General features: G+C 36.9%; 2 protein-coding genes across 3 annotated transcripts in view; one reads left to right on the top strand and one right to left on the bottom strand.

Moving 5' to 3' along the window:
• Nucleotides 1-4,874: 4,874 nt before the first annotated feature.
• On the top strand, nt 4,875-16,672 carry rab4b (RAB4B, member RAS oncogene family). Its single transcript, XM_083548332.1, has 8 exons — nt 4,875-5,133; nt 9,934-10,014; nt 10,771-10,885; nt 10,973-11,035; nt 11,709-11,863; nt 12,311-12,406; nt 12,514-12,677; nt 14,222-16,672. The coding sequence occupies exons 1-7, from the start codon at nt 5,118-5,120 to the stop codon at nt 12,627-12,629; spliced, it is 642 nt and encodes a 213-aa protein (XP_083404458.1). The 5' UTR covers nt 4,875-5,117; the 3' UTR covers nt 12,630-12,677; nt 14,222-16,672.
• A 686-nt stretch (nt 16,673-17,358) lies between these two features.
• ap2s1 (adaptor related protein complex 2 subunit sigma 1) overlaps nt 17,359-24,522 on the bottom strand; it is a 7,864-nt gene continuing 700 nt past the window's right edge. The window contains exons 2-6 of one of the 2 annotated variants that reach the window (XR_014534679.1): nt 24,396-24,522; nt 23,263-23,376; nt 20,642-20,701; nt 18,325-18,949; nt 17,359-18,260 (exon numbers count right to left, since the gene is read on the bottom strand). The exon at nt 24,396-24,522 is cut by the window's right edge and continues 23 nt beyond it. Coding sequence is in view for 1 of the 2 variants with exons in the window: in XM_083548333.1 (XP_083404459.1) it covers nt 18,848-18,949; nt 20,642-20,701; nt 23,263-23,376; nt 24,396-24,522 (403 nt within the window). In the remaining variant the exon portion in view is untranslated. Of the gene's footprint in view, nt 18,950-20,641; nt 20,702-23,262; nt 23,377-24,395 lie in introns of both variants that reach the window. The other variant, XM_083548333.1, reaches the window with a different exon arrangement.

Here is a 24,522-nt window from a genome sequence, read left to right as displayed (position 1 = left end):
ACACAAAATTTACTGTTTGGTACATACCTTGATTTCTGAAGTCACGGTTTAGTTCAATTTCAAATAAAATAATTTTGATTTAATCACTTTGATTTAATAGAATTAAATCAATGGAAAGATTTCATTAGTTTAAATTTGTTAGACCATATTCGATTAATACAGTATTTAAGAGTATGTGTGCATGTGTGTTTTACATTTAATTGTCTAAAGATATGATCTACTTAACTGTTCTACTTATTTCAGCAGACTTTTACAAATGTCTTCATTCCTTCCATCCTTTATTCATTCACTCCCTCTATAGGTGGAATTGTCAGGATTTTCTCTTTTTAAGAGAAATTCTTGAAGCTGGACATAAAACAAATAAAACAAATCTAGCATGGAGTGAGTAGCCACAGTGCCCCTGGCATTGCAGTATATGTTTTAAGTTTATAGTTTATTTATAATAATATTAATAATAATATTAATTTAATAAATGCACTCAATGGAGGCGGAGACTAAACAAACTCCTCAGCACTGCAACCATGACCAGAATAATGTGGTAACTGAAGAGGAACAAGTAATTGATATAATACACTGCCTTATATACAGACACTTGCTGTGACAATGGAAACAACTGGCAGGTTTAAACTAGCTAGAAAGTGAAGAGCTAGTTCTTGAAATACTATGGGGTCTGACATAAGCCCTGATCTCTGGATATATTTAAAAGAACAAGACAAGAGAACATATCAGTTTATCTATACAACAGAAGCATAGTCTTGTATAGCATCCAGTCACTTTGCTGAGAACATTTTTTCGTAATGGTGCTTTAAAAATGAAATAGAGCCACCATTGAGAGTGTTGCCCCTGCATTCTTTTGCATACCCGTGAAAGTCAAGTTTCCCATTGAACAGTGTGAATGGCAGTGATGTGAGAAGGAATTGGCCTTTTCCCCCATTTTCCCCCACAGGCTAGAGGGAGCAGTAAAAGAGTGACACAAAGCAAGATGCATTTTATTTCCCAGAAGACCTTAAACTGGCCACACACTCTGCCCCAGAATACCCCTCTTTCAGCCAATGGTCTTCCAAGCCATTTCTTTCATTCGGAGACCTGTTTTGCCTTTGTGTCAGGCTTCTGTGAGTTGCTGGCCTGAGGTTAGACTGAAATGCCAGGATGACACGAAAATGAAAGCTCTATAAAGAGAATTGAGCTTCACAGCAACAGCACTGGATAGGGAGAGATAGAGAGGCTTAAAATGTGTTACACAACACACCCGTCACACAGTTCATCTTACTGCTATTAATGCACCAATAATAATAATACACCAATGTCCAGAACACCATAAGCTTGATATATATTCTGAGGTTTGTTCTAAGTACTGAGTGAAATGAACTTTTGAAAAACTGCATCATTCCATTGGAAGGGCTTTAGCTCTTAGCAGAATGTCCATCAAACAAGAAGAGATGGGTAGTAAACAGCAAGTAGGAATTGGGGAAAAAGTACACATTTTAATGATAAACTAAGAAAAAACAAAATAAAATCACAAAACATTCTAACCAAAAACACTGTTGGCAAAGATTACATTTCTGACCTTCATGTGGTTTTACAATATCTGGTTTGTTAAGCATTAATCAGAAGATTGATTTTGAATAGACTACGCTCCTACACGCTCATATTATTTGATATAACAGTCAAATACCTCTTTTTCATCTTTATAACATTCTACTTCCTATATGAGAACACAATTAATTTTTTGAAATTGTTCACTGCTGACAGGCTGTTTTGACCTCCTTATAGAAAGCCTTAACAAATACAAAAGATTAGCCTTATCTCTCAATGAAGCTGCAAGTCTCAATGAAGTTTGCAGTCATGCATAATGACCACGCCTTGGACCTACACACCAACATATTCTAACAAAGAAAATTATTGGATAAGTTTTTGACTTCTTGCAGTCCCCAGATGTTCCCACATGATGGCAGGGTCATGAAAAACTGACTCCTGGCTGCTAGACTGATGGGAAATACTTAATAATCTAGATTCAAATATATTTTTTACTCAGAAACCCAAACCACGTGGACATGTCAGCATTGTGTCTCAGACATCTCAGCTCAATCTCTCAGTCTTGTTTGCTAAGAAGGAGCTGAACCCAGTGTACAGTTCTACAAGAATGGTTTAATAATCAGAGGAATAATGCATCATAGACTTACTGCATAGTCTACTGCACTTTTTTGATTGTCAGATATGTGTCAAACCAGAAAGACCTCTTTTCCAGCTTTATTCTATTCTTCTTTTGCTGAGACAGGCAGTGCCGTCTCATTTAGGAAACATTTAACAAACACAACAGGGATTAGCCCTATCTCTCAATGAAGTCGTGACTCACTGGTGTAACTTGATTCAAGTTGGAAAATGATTTATCGTTTTAGCACCTTCATTTTGGAGTGAGCTCAAGGCCCTAAATACACATTCTGTCTTAATTTTTCATGCTTCTATGAGGTCATTTAAACTACATGTCCTGACATGCCTCTCATGCTTGTGTGCTGATAGTGTGTGTGTGTGTGTGTGTGTGTGTGTGTGTGTGTGTGTGTGTGTGTGTGTGTGTGCATGCACACAGTTCAGAATTAGACTCCACTTAACCCTAATCTGTCTCCTGCCTTAACGAGTGTATCCAAGGCCAACTGCTTGGCTCCTCAGCAGTCTAAACAATATGAGCCCTAAGGTATAACAGCCTTGTACCTTATGGGTCCGGTTTCTACACTAAAGTAGGAGGCAATAGCAAAAGCGGCCCCTCTTTTCCTTTATTCATAGTTTAGACAACCTTAAGAAAACATCCGTGCCCTCACACGAAGCTTCCTCCTCCTTTTAATCTCCGAGACAAAAAAGACCTTTTAAAAATAACTGAAGAGGTTTTGGGAAGGGGGGTCTGTCTCAGGAGAACAAAGATAGGGAGGAAACCACAGAGATAGTGGTAGAGGGCTCTGTAATTTATCACCTGCTGCCCCGGGCATTCCTGAATGAGGGGAGCTGTGTGTGTAAAAGAATAAGGCAAGGGAGAAACAAATAATAGATCAGTTTCTTTGCCATCGACAGCCAGCACTTTAACAAGCAGCAGAAAGAAAAAGTTTTTCAAAGATTTCCACTCCTCTTTTTAATTCAATCCCTAATATCCAACATATATACATTATTGTTTAATTGTTATGTTGGACTAATTGTAATCATAGTATGCGTTTCAGAACCATTAATGCATTTGATAAAATAATCAATATAATTTTGCAGTTCCATGCCTTCTCCTCAAACCCTTTATCGAACAAATCAACTGTATCAGAACAAAGAACACACCATTTGCGTTGCTGAGGCTGTTTCGTTAGATGTGGATAATAGTGCAAATCTAAGGCTGTGTGTGTGTGTGTGTGTGTGTGTGTGTGTGTGTGTGTGTGTGTGTGTGTGTGTGTGTGTGTGTGTGTGTGTGTGTGTGTGTGTGTGTGTGTGTGTGGGAAGGCAAAGATTCTCAATGCTTTAACTGCCACCGTGTGGTGAACTAATGAAACACAAACAAATTTCTCAACTGATGTACTTTAGATTAATGTATTCATGCGTGCAATGTATTTTAGCAAAACAAAAAGTCTGATTCTCATTTTCCAGTATTTTTGTATTTTGCATGCTTGCATACATTTAAAAATCATATTAGACTGTACTTACGCTGCAGGACAGAACAAGTCCGTACAGCAAACACCTTGTCCAGGCTACTGAATGATCCTTTTCTCTAATGACATTATAAGCAATTATATGGGCAACACAAACATACATTACATATATGGACTTGTATATACATAAAGGAATCTGCTAATTTCCCTGATCAACCTTGTTAATTTTGTCATAATGTCAGTATACATAAATGCATAAATGGTTTGTGATTTGAATCTTCGGATTCCTTTATAGCAGGGCCACAAAACAGTATGATTAGATCATTTTGCTAAGGATCATTTGGTACCGGGCCACACAGCATGAATAAAAACATTGATTTAATTTCCATTTTATTGACTTTCATGGTCTGTAGGGTGTTTGGAAAATAAAAATAGATCACTTCTGCTTATGCTAATTTCACTCTCAGTTTTTTTCTATGCATTGATAATTGTAGCTCACACTGATTCCGCATATATATATATATATATATATATATATATATATATATATATATATATATATATATATATATATGTGTATATATATATATATATATATATATATATATATATATATATGTGTATATATATATATATATATATATATATATATATATATATATATATATATATATATATGTATATGTGCGTAATAGTAATATAATATGCACATTATTGCAAATATCTATGGAAATCAGCAGTTTCTGAGGCTGGTAATTATAATAAACTCCTCTTCTGCAGCAGAGGTAGCTCCTGGTCTCCCTTTTCTGGGATGGTCTTCATTAGAGCCTGTTTCATCATCGCATTTGAATATTTTGAGATTGTCTTTTCTATTTCCTCAACTGAGTGTTTCTTGACATAATATGGATTTGTACAGTAGTTGTAGCACTGATAGGGCTATTGACTCACTCTTTCCTCTGCACAAAACAAGTGATGGTCTAAAGAACATTAACATCAACTCTTGACCAGAGAAACCAGGGAACTGAAAACAATTCCAGGTGACTACTTCGTAAATCTGATGATAGAAAAGCATGAGTTTGCCAAGCTGGTATCAAAGTTAAATGTAAAAATGTAAATGAATGTTTAACATGTTTTTGTTTACTTCATAATTCCATACTTGTTCTTCAATCATTTTGATAACCAAGATTAATGTACAACGTTGAGAAAAAAACACTGAAAAAGAAGGCGTGTCCAAACCTTTTGATTAGAAGACGTTTGAGCTGCAATCGGCTTATCCGGGATACGACGCCTGAGCGTGCGTAATGACGCAATCGGAGTTAGGACGCATTTTGGGCTCGTTGTAAACCAGGAAGCGGTGTAGCTGTAGTGAAAAGTTGCTAGCCTGGTGGCTAACGTCATTGGAGACTGAGAGCCGTGAAACGGAGTGACAGCCGAGTAGTTTGGGAGGAAAAGCGGTCGTCAGGCCATTGAGTACAGCTCGGGTTCAGACGTGTGGTCGCCATGTCAGAAACATACGGTAACGTGACGCACTTCAGGCAATTAGCGAACGCGCCAGGCTAGCGAGCAGTTCTATAGCAACCTATCCAGCTATCCTGCTAGCTTGTTGATGCATCAACAGGAACCTCTGTGTGGTTTGACAGCTTGCTAAACCAGATAAGACACCATCCTTCCTTCAGGTGCATCTAGCTCTCAGTGCGTTTTCATCAAGTTTACATATTGAAACGTTCAATATCCATCAATATTTCATTTCTGGGGCGAATGTTTGCTTCAAAAACTGAGAAGGAGGAAATTAGCCACAATTATCAGTTTTCATGCAGATAAACGGGACCGGACTGGAGATTATTGAAACAGATCTTTTTATATTATTCAGTCTGTGTTTGTGTAATGTTGGTGTTATTGGTTAAAGCACACTGCTTTCCAGATCATTAGCTGGATGAGTTTTAGCTAGCAGGTGGAACAGCTGTTACCACCTCCCTGCGTTATTTCCCCTTAGTTATGAATTAGATGCCATGAAGTTTCCATCAGCAGCCAGGCAAAATATTATTCAGAACAACAGCTGGGTATATGATCATGATTATCTCGCAACTGCACAAGAAGCATTTTTTTTTTTTGTTGTTCTGAAACCTTCTATTGCTTTGGAAAGTTTGTGTACTCAGCTGCTGATTCTTCTCACACACACACACATGCACAGATACATACATACATACATACATACATACATACATACATACATACATACATACATACATACAAACACACACACACACACACACACACACACACACACACACTCATATATACATATGTGTAAATATAAGCGCATGAATACAGTTTGTTAATATTTACCATCTTCCAGGCCCAAGTTCCAACCCAAATCCAGGACCCTTTACTCCAAACTTTACTGCATTTCCTTATCTGGATCAGCGCAGTAAGATTAGGACTGGCACTGAGTTCGTTCGGAATGTAGATTAACAGGAACAAGACTGGTGTGAACTGATCCAGATCAGTTCATGTACCAATGTCAGTTTTGACTTTGTCTAAAATACTCTTCAGGTTTTTCATTACCTAAATTGTTAAAATTTTTTATACATATATATTTAGCTAGTAATTGGGAGTTATAAACTTTATAATCAGTCTCTGTATTGGAAAAACTAGTTGCAAGTTAATTAAATTCAATTTGTTTTGTTATTGTATTTAGTATTACTCTGCCTATTATATGGTGTTTCATGAACTGGCCATAAATCTATGCACTTTTGGCTCTGTTACCATGCGTACAGCTCTTGGGTTTTATTGCTTCATGTGTTTGTGCTGTATTATAATGAAATATTCATGTAGGTGTCCATTTCAGCTTGCAGAAAGCATTCCTCCCCTGCTGTAATCGAGCACCTACAGGGAATGATGTGCATCTTACTAAGGCACTGTAATTATCCTATCGATCTCTTCAGCTAGTTCACCTCTCCAGATGAAGCATTTAGCGCTTTCAGGGCTTGAGTGTGTCGTTCTTTTTATTTTATTTTTTATTTTCCTCAATTTCTGGTGCATTGTGATTCTCTTGATCGAGTTCAAGCTGCTGAATGTAAGGTTTTCACCCTCGCTTGTAGAAAAATGCTCTTGTAAGATTCTCTCAAAAGGAAAATTACATAAAGTGAGTAGTGCTGCACTGGGTTTTATCGGAAGGATTCATTTCATCGCTTCATCCGCACACATTTAGAGAGAATTCATGGCTGCGCTATATGCACTAAGTAGTGTGGCTAAATAGCACTGACCCAAGTGGTGTTATGACAAGCTGTTGTGTAGTGCTCTATTGGTTTTGGACACAGCCCAAATGTTCAGGATTCTAAGGCTATGATTATCAGCTGGAATTTCTTCAGCGTTGTAGAATAATTGTGAGAATAAATACTTTATTGTGGCTATCAATGTGACTGTCACAACCTTTGGGTACCTCTAATCACCTGCACAATCATTTAACTAGTTCACTAACTATCGTAATAACCAGTGTAGACTACAAAAACCATCAATATCTGGTCATATTTCTATCAACCAAACAGTGTTCTAAATGCATCATATTTTAACACCTAACATCATATATTAGTTCTAACACCGAAGTTCAGTCACATAGCTGTAAATATGTGCACCATTGAGCGGAATCAGACGCAGCCAATGACTTGCTTTTGCATAACATATACAAGCTTGAAATACAAAAATACACAAACACCCTTTCAGTCACATGTTTGGCGATCAGTCACATGTTCTCTAGCTAAATATCTACTCAACTGTTATGCCACAAAGACAGATTGGCTGTTATCTACATTTTATAAGCTCGTTCTCTTAATAATATAATATCGAGCGTCTTTCTACCGATTGGCTGCCTGCTCCTGCTTGTCATTATGTGATTGAATGTTTTTTGTCCATGTTAGCAGAATGTATTGATGTTATCTAAACTGGTCTATGAAGAATACACACACATTTCCTCTCAAGTCTGATCACTGCAACCCTGACTCAAAACCGACAACTGTTTTAAGTGGATATGTTCTGGAAACATCATGTTGCAGAGTGGTTTTTTTGTTCCCATGTTTTTTTTTTTGTGAAGATGGGTATTACTTTAATGTCAGGTTCTGTAATTTCCCTTCTTCCATGTTTGCTTACTGAAGCAGCTCTGTTTAATTATGGGAAAGAAAATGGATTCATTAAAGGATTAAAGGAGAGTTGCTTGCTGTAAGCAGTCGTTGGCTGGTTACGTAGACCCGATGGAATCACCGTCACCCTGATGCTTTTAGCGAGTTAAAACACGGAAACCGCTTTGTTTGCAAAGCAGCTGTGTCAATACTTTCATTCTTGTCTGAGTTGCCATTAAAATCTTTAAAACAGTCACAGCCTAGATGCTTGTGCTACTTAGTTCTTCAGGCTTTTGCTAGAAATGCATAGTCAGTAGTACCACTTTAAATTTTATAACCCTAGCTGTGTTTATTCAAAGCAAGAAGAGAAGTATGTAAAGAAAAGTAGCACACTCAGCTCATTTTCCTGTTTACTGAGTTGGATCATTTAAAATTGAGTTTCTACAGTGTAAATGCAGAAACTCCTCTTGACTCTTTCTACAGTGTGTAGTGACAAGGAGTGTCAAAGGACAGAGCGTGTGATTATCACCGAATCATTTTCCATGAACACTCTTTAAGGATTTGTTGTTAGAGTACACATGCAAACAAAGCTTGCATACTTGACAGAAAAGATAATCTGGTGTAATTTTGCTTTCAATTACTGAAGTTAATGAAACAAGTATTTTTTATTTAAAGGGAACAATAATGTGAGTTTGATTTTATGCAATGCTGAAGAAAGAATTTGGAGAGAATTTAACTTTCGTCAAAAACACGAATAATCCGGGATGTAACATTTTTTTTTTCCCTCCTCCAGTGTAATTGATTGATTGGTACCTTTCAGGTGTACAGTTCAGAATAATGCAACATCTGTGTAATAATGAAGCAATAAAGCAATGGAAAGAACCCAGGGAATATGTAATGCGTGATAAAAAAAAGAAATTCGTGTCACTCATCGGCCACTCGGGTCATCAAGCACAGAAAAGGGTGTAACTTGGTTTGGTTAGTAAATCATTAGCACAGTCTTGGCCCAATTCACACATGCAGATAAGTGCTGTAACACACCACAGGCCTTCTGATGAGTTTTGTGAGCAGAGGTTTCAGTTATGTTTCTGTTTCCCCTGAGTGGTTTTGTAAGGCATGGCATTGTGGTATACATAATTCATTTTGGTAAATGTTGATAAATTGCATTGTATATTACAATTCCAAACAATGTCTAATCGCAATATGCAATTCATATCATTCAGTCTAAAACTTTTATTATTTTTGTCCCCTATAAACAGCCCTATTTGGGTGATTTGATTTTATTTATTTTTGTTATAAAAATGTTTACACCGATTCAACTTTAGCTAAAGTATATGAATGAATGAACTAATGGGTGAATTTCTATATTTGTGTATGCTCTGTGGCATCTTTAAAAATTAATAATAGAAATACAGAATAGGGGATATTACACCCAGCCAAAGTAATGTCCAAATAAGGCACTCTTTTAAGAACATCTTCTTCTGAACTCTAATCTTATTGTCTTCTCACAATAAACACAATAACATTAAAGTCAGCTTCTAGACATAAAAAACAAACTTCAATGAAATGTCATGTGTCTGGTCACATCTGCTGGGGTCCTCCATGTGTTTATAGTGGATCTGTAGCCCTGCACATGTAGACCCCCGTCTCCATCAGCGCATAGCTTTTGGGACATTTTGTGCTCACTCAGGTTGACCCCTACCCTGTGCTCATCTGCATAGGCAGGGTCAAGCTCTGATTCAGTCCAGCTGCAAACCTCTGTAGCATATTACCAAAATGACATTTTTCTTTCATTGTTGTGGTTGTCTGTGTTTTCTGCTGTTGGAACATGTGGCTGTGGTTTTTTGTTTTTGTTCTGGGGTGAGAATCTGCAGGATGATGACAGAGAATGCTGTCGGCATGGTGCTTTTTTCAGTGCTCTTTCCGCTAGTCACCTAGTGACTGTTTCACTATCAGTTAGCCAAACTATATGAAATGTTTCATTTGGAGGATTCATTGTATAGAGAAAAAAAAACCCTACTACAGTATAAAAGTGAAACATCAACACCCTATGAAGATAAAACGGTGATACTTGGACGATCAGTGAAAACATAGTGGCTGTTAGCAATCTTTGTTCATATCAAGTTGTTTATTGATTTTTTCCTTCTCGCTCTCCTTTTTCCTCCATGTATTCCTTGGATTGCTGTCTCTCATGGTTTTAGATTTCCTGTTCAAGTTCCTTGTGATCGGCAGCGCCGGGACTGGGAAATCCTGCCTTCTGCATCAGTTTATTGAGAATAAGTGTAAGTGCTTTCTTACATTCACATTCTCACAAAGTTTACATTTCATATTAAACTTTTAAAAAGAGTGACAAGAAGAAAAATGAAAATAGTAGGACTATTTATCAAGTCAGGTGGAAAAGGATTTTTGCATAATTTTCAGTACAAGCATTAAAAAAAAGAAAAGATTTGTTTATGAAAATCTTGTAAATTCTGAAAAATGCTCGTATCCTACTTGTGTGGATTTATGAATAAGGTGACTTTATTTACTCCAACCATATAATTTGCATGGATTACTGCACATTTATTTTATGTTTAACAACATTTGGCAGATGCACCTATTCAGAGTGAATGATAGAAATATCTATGAAAAACACATCCTCATGCTAGTTTACTATGTCAGAAACCAAAAAGTTTATTATTGACATTTAACTAAAGTATAAAAAAACATTTCAGAAAGCCAGCCAACACCTACCTATTAATTAGGACACCTGAAACTCATTATTTAAAATGCATTATGGCCGGTCTGTCGGCTCGTAACCGTAAACTGTAAACAAATATCTCGCAATACAAAGTCGTTGTTTCCAAAAACCTGTTAATCCGGTGGAAATTTTTAGTGCACTTGTTATGCAAAAACCTATACACAATTTTACTGATAGATTAATAAATAAGGTTTATTGTATGTACAGGTTACTCCTAAAGAAATCTTTCCTGGCTTCTCATTCATTATTATGCACTTGGTTGCTCATCAATCAAATGTAATTATATATGATGTTTCAGTTAAACAAGACTCCAATCACACCATCGGCGTGGAATTTGGTTCGAGGGTTGTCAATGTTGGTGGAAAAACAGTCAAACTGCAGATCTGGGATACGGCAGGACAGGAGCGCTTCAGGTAAAAGCTTATTACTGGTGAAGCTCAGTGATAACTCTGGGTTCTGTCGATGATTGGAAGAGTTCACCTGTTCATGGTGTCGCCTAGGTCAGTGACTCGTAGCTATTATAGGGGCGCAGCTGGGGCTCTTCTTGTCTACGACATCACAAGGTAAGACAATAAGCTAATATAAAACCTTGATTTGTAATAGAGCCACTAGAATTATATATTAGAAAACAGAATTATTGGGCTGCATGGATTTACTCAGCTATTCATGTCCCAAGCTGTGATTCAAAGAGAGCATGACTGTATTGTTCCTTTTGTGGGTTGCAGTGATGTAGCGTGACAGACGTGTAATAAAATGTAAGAGACAACAGCTCCGAAAGATCTAGGGTTTTTTTTTTTTTTTTTTTTTTTTTTTTTTTTTTTTTTTTTTTTTTTTTAACTGGTACCATATAAAAGAGTGGAGGTAAAAGTGAAGCCAGAAGTATTGTGTTTGAATTTGTAAGGGAGGATTTTTTTTATGTGTATCATCTTATGTTTATGGCGGCCATCTTTTCCCATTCTCTTCTTACGACTCCAGTCTCTGAGCACCAGTTTATCCTTCTAAGGTAAATAGCGAGTTGAACAAAGCACTTTTCCTGATGCCCTGAACATGCTAAGTCATTCTTCATTTTTCCTTAAACAATGAAAAGTAATAGGGATTGGGGTAGGAATAGGGTGCATTGTGCCAGATATCAAATAGTGTGTTTTTCCCCCCCAACAAGTGTAATTTTCAAACAAGTGTCAGACTGCATTCCTTGTAAAAAAGGCTCATGTTTGGTGTGGTCTGTGCACCCCTCAGTCGAGAGACCTACAATGCTTTGACTAACTGGCTGACTGATGCTCGGACACTGGCCAGCCCCAACATTGTTATCATCCTTTGCGGTAACAAGAAAGATTTGGACGCGGACCGTGAGGTCACCTTCCTAGAAGCATCTCGTTTTGCCCAGGAGAATGGTGAGCACCCAGAACTGTTACTCAAAATATTTTCACTGTTTATATAAGCTGTAGTTGCTCCTGATGAGTTTGGTTAGTTTGATTAGATTTAATTAAATTTGAATAAAGAAGGTTTATCCTGTAGATGGTTATTGCAATATTAAAATTACTCTAGGTATCACCCTAAAAACACCATCTCTACAGTGAAAGAACGTGCAAATGCAATTTGGCGCGAGATTTGAACCGGGGGAAAACGGTTCGATGCGGTTGGAATCGATTGAAGTAAAATGTTAATACAGTTTTTTTTTTTGTTGTTTATCGCTGGCGGTTTTGGTACGTAACAACCGCGATAAATAGTTTACTACCGTATTATTGTATTGAGTAATGTGAACGTTCTCATACACCTCAGTCATTCATTCTGTTTCTACATCTTATGTACTCTTTTTCTCTTTTTTTATTTTATTTTAGAGTTGATGTTTATGGAGACGAGTGCATTAACTGGGGAGAATGTTGAAGAAGGTTTTCTCAAATGTGCTCGCACGATCCTTAATAAGATAGAGTCTGGTGAGCAAACACTTTTCTGTAAACTGTATGAATAGAAACTAGGATATTGAGACAGGTTTATTTCTGGTGTGCATGAATTTGTATTTCTGTTCATGTCTTGTGTTCAGGTGAGCTGGACCCTGAAAGGATGGGCTCCGGCATTCAGTATGGTGATGCATCCCTAAGGCAGTTGAGGCAGCCACGAGGCTCTACTGCACAAACCAAGCAGCAGTGTAACTGCTAGGGATGGGACACGCTCCCTCTCCCCTGCACACAACCTCTCCTGCTTCAGGTCAGGCCACAGCCTTTAAAACCCAGTGTGTCACTCTTCTGTTTTAGACACCAGTCCAGGCTGTGTTGCATCAGTATGGCCAGGCTGCTTACTCAGTGCGTGATTATCTATATCAAGTTTGGAAGATGACATTGAACAAACAACTCAAGTAGTGTTGAGAATCATGAGTCTCATGTAAGAGAATGAATAAAGGAGAGAGCAGTCCAGTCCTGGTCTAGTAATCTGATGCACATATCTCAGAGATGTCACTGATAAAAATAATAAAGAAAGGATGATAATAATAATAATAAATGCTAGACAAAAACTGTCCCAGGAGACGTTATCTATCATCTGCTATACAAATCTTTTAAAAAATATATAAAATATATATAAAAGCAAAAAATAAATAAATCAAAAAACAAATTATATAATTTGTTTTTTAATTTATTTATTTTTTGCTTTGATTTGAATAAGTATTCTGTTCAATTAAAAGATGTAGATAAAATATTAAGTCCAAAGCAACATATATTATAGTACAAAATACATATAGTAAATATTGTAAATTTAAAGTGGATATTTTGTAAAATTAAAGAAAGTCATCACTTAGGCTTTCTATATACTGTAATTTCCGGACTATAAGCCGCACCCACTGAATTTAACAAATATTTATATTTTTAACATAAATAAGCCGCACCTGTCTATAAGCCGTCTACACTAATGTACTTTACACAGGCTTTAATGAAAGACACGTTACACACGGTGTAACGGATGAAATATTTTGCGCTTCCTTTAGGAGCAGAGCGGTATTTTGGGAATAGCATGCCACTGCAATTTTTCCCGTATTACTGCATGTGTGCAAGACGAGGAATATGTCCTTATTATTTTCTGATGCTGATTTCTAAGTTTCTTTGACTAAACCGTAATGCTGTTGCCAAGAATAATAAAAAAGCACGAGTTTTGGAAACCTGTCTGTGCTTATATGATTTGATTTGTACCTGGAGTTAGTGAGCTCTCCCTTCATCCAGACTCAACGCGTTACAACGGCTTGTATCTAAACAGTAGCCTACCAAGAAAGTTCACTGTCTTCCTCCTTCCTTTCACAACTGCTGTATTTCTTTCGAGAGTTTATCTTTTGGCATCGTCGTGCGTTTAAAAATCACCCGATGGAAGTTTTTTCTCCCGATGCTGTGCAGCTCAGAACACAGGTGAGGTGCGTTTTTTTCGTTTCCGTTCGGAAATTTCATTGGTCTAATGTTATGTCGCTCAGTTTTTTGGCTTGAAGTTTGTGAAACCGGTAAAAACCCAGGAAAAATTCATAAATTAGCCGCTTCGTTGTTTAAGCCGCGGGGTTCAAAACGTGGGGAAAAAGTAGCGGCTTATAGTCTGGAAAATACGGTACATGCATAAAACAAACTTGGGCAGTCATTGTATTTTTGCTCCTTAGACCTTAAAGTCTTGCCTCTGCTACAGAGCATGTAGAATCCCAAAGGACAGATTTGCACATCTATCACATATGATTTTTGAATGTTTTTTCAGATAAGTCTCATTCTCTTTCTTTCCTATAGCTCCAGGTGTGTCTGAGTGTCATCATTTCCCCCTCTCAAACCTGCTGGGACACCTAGAAACATCTGGATCACTTTTTATGAAGTCCATCTGCAACGTGCATCTGCAGCCACTGAGCTTTAGAAATGGCCCTTCGGTCATGAAGAGGCACCTTGGATCAAGTCGAGGGATAGTAAAAGTGGTGTGGAGGAATTTTGCAGATTTAACCTTATCCTGTGATTCTTGTGTGTATGTGCGCAAACACACTGACATTGTTCTTGTAGAGTAAACAGTCATCAGCCTAATCTTTATGCACCGGGCTGAAATGTAGATAATAACATTCCCTATATTTCATACAGAGTTACTGACATCAGCGCATTAGTTCGACTTGCGTATCCCCTGTTTAAATTAAGGCTTATTTAATCCCTAGTAGATATTCTTTATAATGTGAACAGGGAGGCTGGTTGGAGCAACTTATTCTTATTCTGTCTGCACAAATGTTTTTTTTCCCCCCAGACAGTTTGCTCTTTCCGCAACATTGCCCTGGCTTTAAGGTGATATTGCTCGTACGGTACAATCTGTGTGTTTAGTGTAGGTGCAGCAAATGTAGGCTAAGCCTTTGCTATACATCATTGCGCTGGCTATGCACCGAGAAAGAAATATTTGCGGCTGAGAACTCCAAGCACAAAGGGGAGATGGTTGATCGGCTCCTGCAGCATATCAGTTGTTCTCTGCAGAATGGCTTGTGTAGGTTATCACGCTGATATGCTAACCTGCACAAACCACTTTGCACTGCATTATTATCTGATGTATCCGGCTGGTTTATTTATTGCTGTGAAACAAACCACTAAACTTCAGAATATAGACTAGATTTTATTTTATTTTATTGATCTCCTCAAACAGAAAGTCAGCTTGGTGTCATATAATGCAAAGTGTCCAAGCTGTAACATGGCCCCAAAATACAGCACTCTAATATGAAGTTAAAATGCTAGTAAAGTAAAGTTTGAATTGTTTTTTGCTTTTTTTGTTCACAAAAATCCAGAATAATAGTATCCCGGCTTTTTTTGCACCGTGTGATAATTTGAGAAATCACACACCACAGAGACCAGAAACCCTCTTCTCATGGCCAGCTGATTTCACCAAGAAATGGCAGTTTGAATGTGTTCGATATGTTTGTTCCCCTGCTTTCACACACCAATCCCTTTCCAGCTTCTGTGTTTTAAATGTTTTTGTCTCTGTGATATATGCAGGTTCTCTGTCGGTTCTTTTTTTTTTTTTTCCCTCCTCTCTGCAAGTGCACTTTTTGACTGTTAATATACTGTACGTATAGAGATTTATAATTTGCAGTAATCTAAATATTATATAGTGATTATTATTAAGGAGTAATTATTCTTAAAAAAGAATTAAGCTTAGTCCAGCTCTATTTCAATGCTCAAAAATGGTGGTACTAGTGTTACTCTGGGTGTAATGTAAAGACAGTGTATTGCAATATACTGAGCAGAGTCATTGAATTCTTGCCTTCACAGGCTCGGTTTACTGACTGCATGTCTGCAACTTGGGGGTTACAAATCATTTGAAGGTTTTACATGTAATACGGATTTTAGTTCTACATAAACTGGGCATTAAATCACAGATCATGTTCACTTGATAAACAGAAATTCCTGACAGGAAATTCAGCACGAATCCTTTAGCTGATTGATTGTTCCTGTAAAATAGAGAACAGAGACCCTATATAACATGAGTGCACAGGCAGAAAACCTCTCACTTCTAACCAAAAAATGAAACCTGGTGTATTTTTTGTTGTTGATTTTTTGACAGCAGTTTCCTTGACCACATCTGTCTTTACTCTGGACTTTTAAAGATTTGCCCAAGTACTGCAGAAACTCATTTGTTGCTTTGCAGCCAGTGTTTTTGTTCACCCATGAATACTGTATATCTGAATCCTTTATGATGTAAATAATATTGATCTTGTCTATGGTTTTCCGGGAGGGTGCTTGTTAAATTTTAAGGTTTAAGTAAAGGTTGCTTTTTTATGTTACACCATGAGTAAGTTTCTTGTCTATTCTGTTTGGTCATTCCATTGTGACAAGTCATTGGAGGTTAAACAACAAATGTTCCCTGTAATTCAGAAAATTTCAACTGTTTACAATTTCCAAAAGCGATTTCATTGCAAGCAGTTTAGTGCTGTTCTATTACACCTGAGAGTAGTGCTGGCTAAAAAAAAAAAATCTTTTTTTATTTGTTTTTGTTTGTTTTTTATTATGAATGTTGTATTTTTTTATAGTAAGAGCTAAATCATGCAAACTCTTGTCAGACAGTCCGTATAATTTAAGGCTAATAATAAAAACTTTTAATAATAAACAAAAAAGATTATAAAGCCTGCTGTCATTTAATAAAGGAAAAACATATTAACAAGGAGCCATGATTCGACAATTGATTTAAAAAAATTTTTTTACTAGAAATTGACTCTCAAATAGTATGTCTGTCTTTATTTTAAAAACAAATAAATAAATGAGATTTTCTCCTTTTTTTTTTTTTCTTTCTATCTTCCATCTTTAGGTGCTTTAACATCGGTCACGCAACAGTCACAGTCTCTTTGGGTACATTAGGGCTGTCGTGTAATCTCATGTATATCTTTCCATTAAGACTATCCAGTGTAATCCAGAGTTTTAAAACTGCCTTTGTTTAGCCTGGAATTAATCCATTTTTCATATATAAACTAGAAGGACCTTTTATATGAATTCTTACATTTGAAAAAATATTTACTCTCCAAAAGATTGCCTGAACTAACGCTGTAGCTAACATTGAGGAAATGAAGGGGAAGAAATTAGCAAAAAAGGAAATGTTTGGAGTAAACTGCTTTCTGTTTTTGATATTCACAAGTAAAAATTTTTGCAAACAGTCTAAAGAATTACTTTTATGGCTGATCGTAACAAGCCCTCAACCTCATTAACTGACATTAATGAAAGCTCATAAGATATTTTAAGGTTAATTGAACTTTCCTTGACACACCTATTTAAAAGCGGTAGCCAGGTCATCTCTTCACCAGTAGATGGTGCTGCTGCACAGCTAAATTGTAAACCTCGTCAGTCTATTTGCAATATTCTGGACAAATCATTTGCCACTGGCAAAAAAAAAATAAATAAATAAATAAAACAACTGATTTGGATACTTTTATTTCTCTTTCTTTTTATGGGTACATACGGATCTGAACAAAGGGAATAAACAAACATTTAACTCGGTTCCGCAATCTCACAAGGACAAGTGCGTAATAAATTTTGGATAAAAAACTAACAAAAAAAAAAAAAAAAAAAAATGACATTGAAAAGATAAAAAATAAAAAACTGTTTGAAAAATATTTATGAAGCAAATCACAGATTCTGATTAGGCTTTGTCCAGAGCTAAAAGTACTGAGGAATGGTCATTTTCTTGCAAGTATTGGTCCAGGTCTAAGTTAAATCAGAATCCAGAAAAGCAGTCAAAAGAAGCTCAAGGCTAGCCAGAGTGGTTGCTATGGAAGCGCTGGTTGCGCGCAGCGGCACAGAATCTGGAGATAAAAAAGTAGATGCGGTCTTTTGTTGTGTGTATTTTCCCTGTGAGTGCTGTAAGATCTGTTCAGCCTTGCTGGCTTAACAAGCCCCCCAATCACTGTCTGACTTTGTTCATTCAGCAACATACCACGATTCCTGCTAATAGCTCAATGTCTCGAGGTGTCTCAGATGCTCACATAGCCAGTGGGCTAACGCTGAACAGTTTGGCTTCGACTGTGTGCATGTTGGTACTGGTAACTACGCAAAATAGGGGAGACGTTGCTTACTGGAACGAAGCTCTTCTTTTCAGACTGATGAGTGCTAAAACACATGGATATAGTTATATGTAATGTGTATATATACACACACACACACACACAATACAAAAACTCCCAGAACTAATGGTGTTACTCCGTGTGATTTTCACCTTTTTGTGTTACATGATTGTAAATAGGTCTTCTCAGAAATTCCAGTTTTATGTATCATGCTGATTAGTCAAGAGTTTAGTGTTAATGGGTTTATGGGCAAATTTCTAACCCTGCACATAAAGATACACCTGGAGGTGGATGAGACAATATGAAAAACAGAGGCCTCACAAAAAATAAAATAAAAACTGCATGTCCAATCTTGAAGATCACTGGATTTTAAATTGAACGCACTAAAAAAAAAGGAGCAAAGGGAATAAACCAGGCAGTGCCATGTTGAGATGTAAAAATGCAAAGTTATACTATGTAAAGTGTTATGAGGTATTTAAAACATTTATTTGTATCCTGTAGTCAACTGGAGGGCTCACTGAAAAAGATCAATGGGGGGGATGGGGGGGCTGCTTTGCAACCAGCTGTACATCTGAAAAAGGCGGTTAAAGAAATCAGGTGCACTCGCTTTTGTCAGGCTTTTCATTCTTCAACTGCCTTCAGTCAGCTTTCTCAGCACTGTAAATCTCAAACACTGAAAATCTTACATAGCACAGCTTTAAGAGGCTGAAATGTTGGGTTATATATGTGTATATATATCATTGACAACATCGATCCACAGAAAACAATAAGGACTGGCTTTCAGCAGATTCGAGATGATCCTGCTGCTGCTGCAGTGCTGTATGGCTGTGATTCAGGGACTTTTCTACTCCAGTGACTGCAGCATGAGTAGCTGCTTCAGGACCTTCGTCTGGCTCGTTTCTCGGATCTCTCCAGCCAGGAACATCTCGTCTACTACTGTGTACACCTGAGAGAGAGAGACAGAGAGAGAGAGACAGAGAGAGAGAGAGAGAGAGAGAGAGACTGCCTTTTTATCCAGAGCTGGCCAAAGTGATACATATTGTAATTAAATGATTTATGCTGAGCAGATATGAGGTGGTATCAAAAGGTTTAAAAATAATAGTGCTATTCTAATCGCGTTCGATACCGCAGCTGCTATTTCACCATGGACAGGAGTTAGAACAAAGAGCAAATGTGAAATTCAGCGTGAAACCGGGCAAATCTGCCACGGAGACGTTTGTCAATCTGCATGATCTCACTTCCAGATCGCCAGATTTGGCTCCTTCGGACTTCGCCCTCTTTCCAAGGTGCTTGACGTGATTCGGAAAGAAGATTTCCAGGATACGTTCCAGAAGTGGCAGGAATGCCAAGAGCGTTTTTTGAAGGCGATAGTGTGTAAATGTAGATGAATTCTTTCTTGTAAACAGATCTGGCATGGAAACATTTGGATACCATTTCGTATCATCTTCATAACCACGACCAAATTCACATTTAACCACGGTAGATGATTAGATCTGTTTTGGAAACAGATTCGGCATCTATTTCCATTGCATACAGGAAAGGAATAAAGCATAGGTGCACCATCATAGGAAAATAAGCAGACAGCAAGGTTTGATGTTGGTACCGCTCCAAGTTTCATTACTTTTGTTTGATTCCTCTTATACTTCAGCAATTGTATCAAGGAAACACCGTATTTTTTCATCAGTTTATATTCATGAATAAATGAGTAAATGTCAATGTGCTAAATGCCATAAATGTTGTAAAAAATCTCCTGAAAAGTTTCTGTTATAGAACAGTTTTAATCTGTTATTCTCTCACCAGTCTTTTTTCATAAAATATAAAGATGGATTGTCATTGTACTGAGAAGAGAAAGAAAAAAAAAAAATACATCTTTGGATGTTCAATAACGCCACAGTTTACACTGTTAGTGTTCGATTATACCCCCTCCCCGTCTGTTACTATAGAAACATCATCATTAGAGCAAGCCATGAATGTGAATTACAGCCAGCAGTTCTGTCTGAGCTGCTCTTACGTACAATTAGCCAACACCTGACCTTTAATTATCATGATTTACTTTCTTTCTTTTTTCTGCTGCATCACCAAACCCTATTGGATTTTTTTCAAAAAAATATTCCATTAAGTGGAAATAGAGTCTGTCAGATCACGCTCATGGGAGTGCAACCTTTCCAACACAACAGACAGAGGTATGATGTGAGGTCCTCCACAGTCTGATTATATGTGAAAATTGTAATAGTGAGCAGATGGGCTCATTTTCTGCAGTAGGTTTTCTTTATCACTCGTGCTGCTGTTGGCTCGTGCATTAGTTTTTTTGTTTTTTTTTTTAATATACAATCAGGCAATTAGCGATGGAGAGGCTGAACGCAATTATCACAGGCTCCTCTTAATTGCTTACAGTTTAGCCTTCATATGAAGCCTCCTCCACGCCGAAAAGATGTGCATGTGCTTAATTGTATGACTGTTATAATTATGCAGTAAATACCTGTCGCTATGGTAATCCTATTTACCCGCTCAATTTAGTTTTTGCACTGACATATTTTCTAGAAAAATCGACTTCGGCATTATGTCTGTATTCTTCTAAAAAAAATGTGAATATCCCTCGTAGTTTTAGTGAGTGTTAGCCTGGGATATTTGTACTTACCTTGTAGAAATTGAAGACCAAATCTAATTCACACACGTTGTGGAAGTATTCGTTTAAGACCTGTCGAAAGATGAGAATCAAAATAAGGAACTATGCCTCAAACTGCAGTGTACAAATAAAAATGCTATGCCAACTTATTAACTGAGTAATTACTGAGTTACTGAGTAAAGGGTATGAATAATTATGCACGTGGGTTTTTTTTTTATCCCATTTAAAAATGATTACAGATGCTTCTAGAATTCTGTTTCCACTTTGTCATTATGGGGAACTGAGTGTAGATTAAAGAGAAAGGATTGTAATATCAGGGTGTAGCACACACACACACACACACACACACACACACACACACACACACACACACACACACACACACACACACACACACACACACACACACACACACACACACACACACACACACACACACACACACACACACACACACACAGTAATATAGACAAGTTTGTCCAGACAAATCTTTTAGCTCCCCTCCTATACAAAAGTCGCCCATCGCTATCCTCCCTCTTCCAAATAGATCAGCCTACTGATGCCCATGACTGGTTAGTGTTGCTGTGACTGACAGGAGAGAGAGTATATTCCACTCTCTTAAAAACATCAATACAAATTTGTTCCCTCGTTTCCTGGCCATGGATGGCTGTTGCATCATCGGGATTTAAGCTTGTGATCTCTTGGCAATTGGCTTTTCTTTTGTGCAAATTTTTTGCAGTAAGACCAAACAGTAAAAAAAGGACTGTGCAGTCAGGGACCCTTTTAAATTAAAAATAATTTCTATGGACCACTGACTCTGGATTAATTTTTTTTAATGAAAATAAGACAACAATTCAAACCAGAGGCCTAAATCTGTAACATTAAGTTATCTGTAATATCTTTGCATTAGGTCCTGTATACATGCAGGACAGGGGAGCTGGTGAGGAACACAACATCGATGAGTGACCTTCAACTAAAATAAATGCTAAAGAATGGCTCCTCTGCACAGAAATATTTGACCTCTATTACAAGTAGTGGTTATTATAGGGCGAGTGTAACGGGGGATGAGATTTGGGAGTCGTGCACATTGCAGGACAGAGGAAGTCCCAGCATTCCAGGTCACTGTGCTCTTAAACTGCTCAAAACTAGAATCTCTCACACAGCATTAGAGAAGAGGAAACAGGATCATAGAACAGATTAGCGGAAGCACAAGTATTGTTTATGAAATCATTACTGCAACCGCTACTGCACTTTGATCAATCGGAGTAATGTTCTTTTAATGATTGGATAAATTCTGAAATCTATTTTCATTAAAAAAATAAAAATAAAATCAAGATCAGTTGATACTCATGACATTACCGCATTATGTAGAAATATAAAGCAAATCAGAATTTGAATAAAGTTTATTACAATTAAAGAAATTTGTAATCAACTGGTTGTTGGATCTTTTTCTTTTTTGTTTCTGGAGTCTGGAGAATGAAATAATCAGGTGTCATTGTCTTGTATACTTCGGTGGAGTATTAAGAATTAGCATTTAAAAAGATGAACATGTGATGACTGTGACTAAAAGGCAATTCTATCATATTTAAAAGCTTTAGAAAATCGAAAGGAATGTAGGCTTGAGTAAAATGTGAAAGAAAAGGGAGGATCTAAAATGCTGAACCTGATTGGGAGAATTGTGATTTCAAATTTAAATTAAAATTTTCTAATAATTTTAATTATTTAATTTTTTTTTAGATTCTAAAATATTGTAATATTAGAATAGTATTTAATGATAGCATGTGTGTCACTTTGTCATATTCCTTTCTGCCCATGCTTAGCAGCGCTTTTAGATACTACAGCTTTTATTTTAACATTTAAGCTATTGCTAAAACGATTCCTCGAGTAACTCAAACACACACACACACAAACACACAAAAAAAAAAGATTAAGGCAAATTCGTTTAGTCCATTTAACTGCACATGGAGCACTGTGTTTTCCCACGGACCAGTATTACTGACGCACCAAACGCTAAACTCTGGACCGCTCTGGACAGGTAAAACAGGCTGCAGAATGAAAAAATGGAGGAACGGGGAGAAAACAGAGGGTCGAGAAGATTCAGGACAAAAGAAAACGAGAGTTTCCAAAGTTTGGGATCATAAACAAAGAAAATTAGTTATTTGAAATAGATTTTTATATTTTCATGTAATATGGCAATTAAATGCATTAAATGGGTTTAGTTTTCACCGATATTCTTGTATGCAATATCAGCAATAAAAGTAATTTTTTTTTTTCTAAAAAGGAAGCTAATTACTTTTGTTTCTTTTAAGAGACCTGTCCTATTTTCTCTTGTTTATTTAATATTGCTAAAGAAAATGAAAATAAAAAGTATCCAATTACTCAATTTATCGACCAAATAAACGTTAGAATACTCGATTACTAAAATAACGGATAACTGCAGCCTTAATATAATTGTTAACATTTCAGTAGCGAGATGCTACCACTTTTCTATCAAAAGTACATGGAACCCAAGTTGCAGTAATATGTTAATTTGTAATGCTATCATTCGCAGAAATGGTACGTTTTAAAACACAAGACAAAGCGGCTCATTTCTAAAGATGAATTGTTTTTTCCCTTTAAGATTTAAGCCTTACCTCCACAAAGTTGTGAATACCCTCCAGGTAGGCCAGGTTATTATCCGTGACATCCACACAGATACAGAAGTACAGACCAGCATAGCGCCTGTAGATAATCTTGAAGTTCCTGAACTGCAGTGCAGAGAAACACATCTTCAGAAGATGCTTTTACATCACCACATACAGTACCTCGTTTTTATTTGATTTTTTTATGGTTAAGGTAACTCAATTATGCAGACTGGTGTTCTGGAGAATTTTAATACCACCATTAAATTCACATATTATATTATAAACAGGCTTTCACGTTTCTTCCATTAGGGGAAAAAAATCTTGTGCTCCAGGCTCCATGGCTTCGAGCCCTTCACGTCCGACGTAGAAATGGTTACAGGATCACGACAATGGTGCCAGAAAACTATTTCCTCCATGCCTGACATGCACAGCTAACTCTCTAGTTATAAAGTGTGTAACTGTGGTGTTACACTATTTGAAATATAAAAACTAAATTACAGGTTGTTAGGTGGCTTGTTAATTCTCTGAAAAGCCCAAATGACGATGCTTTTTTGAACATTTTAGACCTTTAAAAAAGTTTTATATATGCTTCAATGAAAGACATGGATGAGAACCCTTTTCCAAAAAACAATGCTTAAGCTGTAGAGGTACTTTCACGTTATTGTATCATTAATTTAAAGAAAACAATGGTAATAGTGTTGCATATTGAAAATATACTCAGGCATACATTTACAAAATACAGGCTGTAGTGGTAATAATAACGGGACAAAACTTAATTTTAATAGCCACCCAATGCCCCAGTTCTTCTACATTGTTCGAGAATCATTTTAGGAGAAATCCATCAGCCCCTCTGTTCTAGCCAATTATAATAGGGTGGGCTTGTACAAATAATCGGTGTGCAATCAGCAGTTGTGGCGCCAACACCTAATCCAGTTCTCCGATAACGAAGGGTGATAATAAAAAAACATTTATTTGATTGATTGATGGTCCAAACTGTTACATTCAATGTTCTACCAAAATCTACAAAATTCAGGAGCAGATTTGGATTCTCATAACCTTGTGCTCTTTAGAGGACAATTAAAAAAAATAATAAAAATAAAAACAGAGAAGAGACAGAAAATAAGATATGAGAACCTTCATACCTCAACGAAATTAGTGTGTTTGGCATCTCGAACTGTCACTACTGCATGAACCTCCTCAATGAGCTTCTGCTTCTCATCATCATCAAACTGCATGTACCATTTGGCCAGTCTAGTTTTTCCTGCTCGG

Source organism: Silurus aristotelis (assembly GCF_946808225.1).
Source record: "Silurus aristotelis genome assembly, chromosome: 8".
In the NCBI taxonomy this organism is placed as follows: Eukaryota; Metazoa; Chordata; class Actinopteri; order Siluriformes; family Siluridae; genus Silurus; species Silurus aristotelis.
This window is presented reverse-complemented; position numbering and strand designations above follow the sequence as displayed.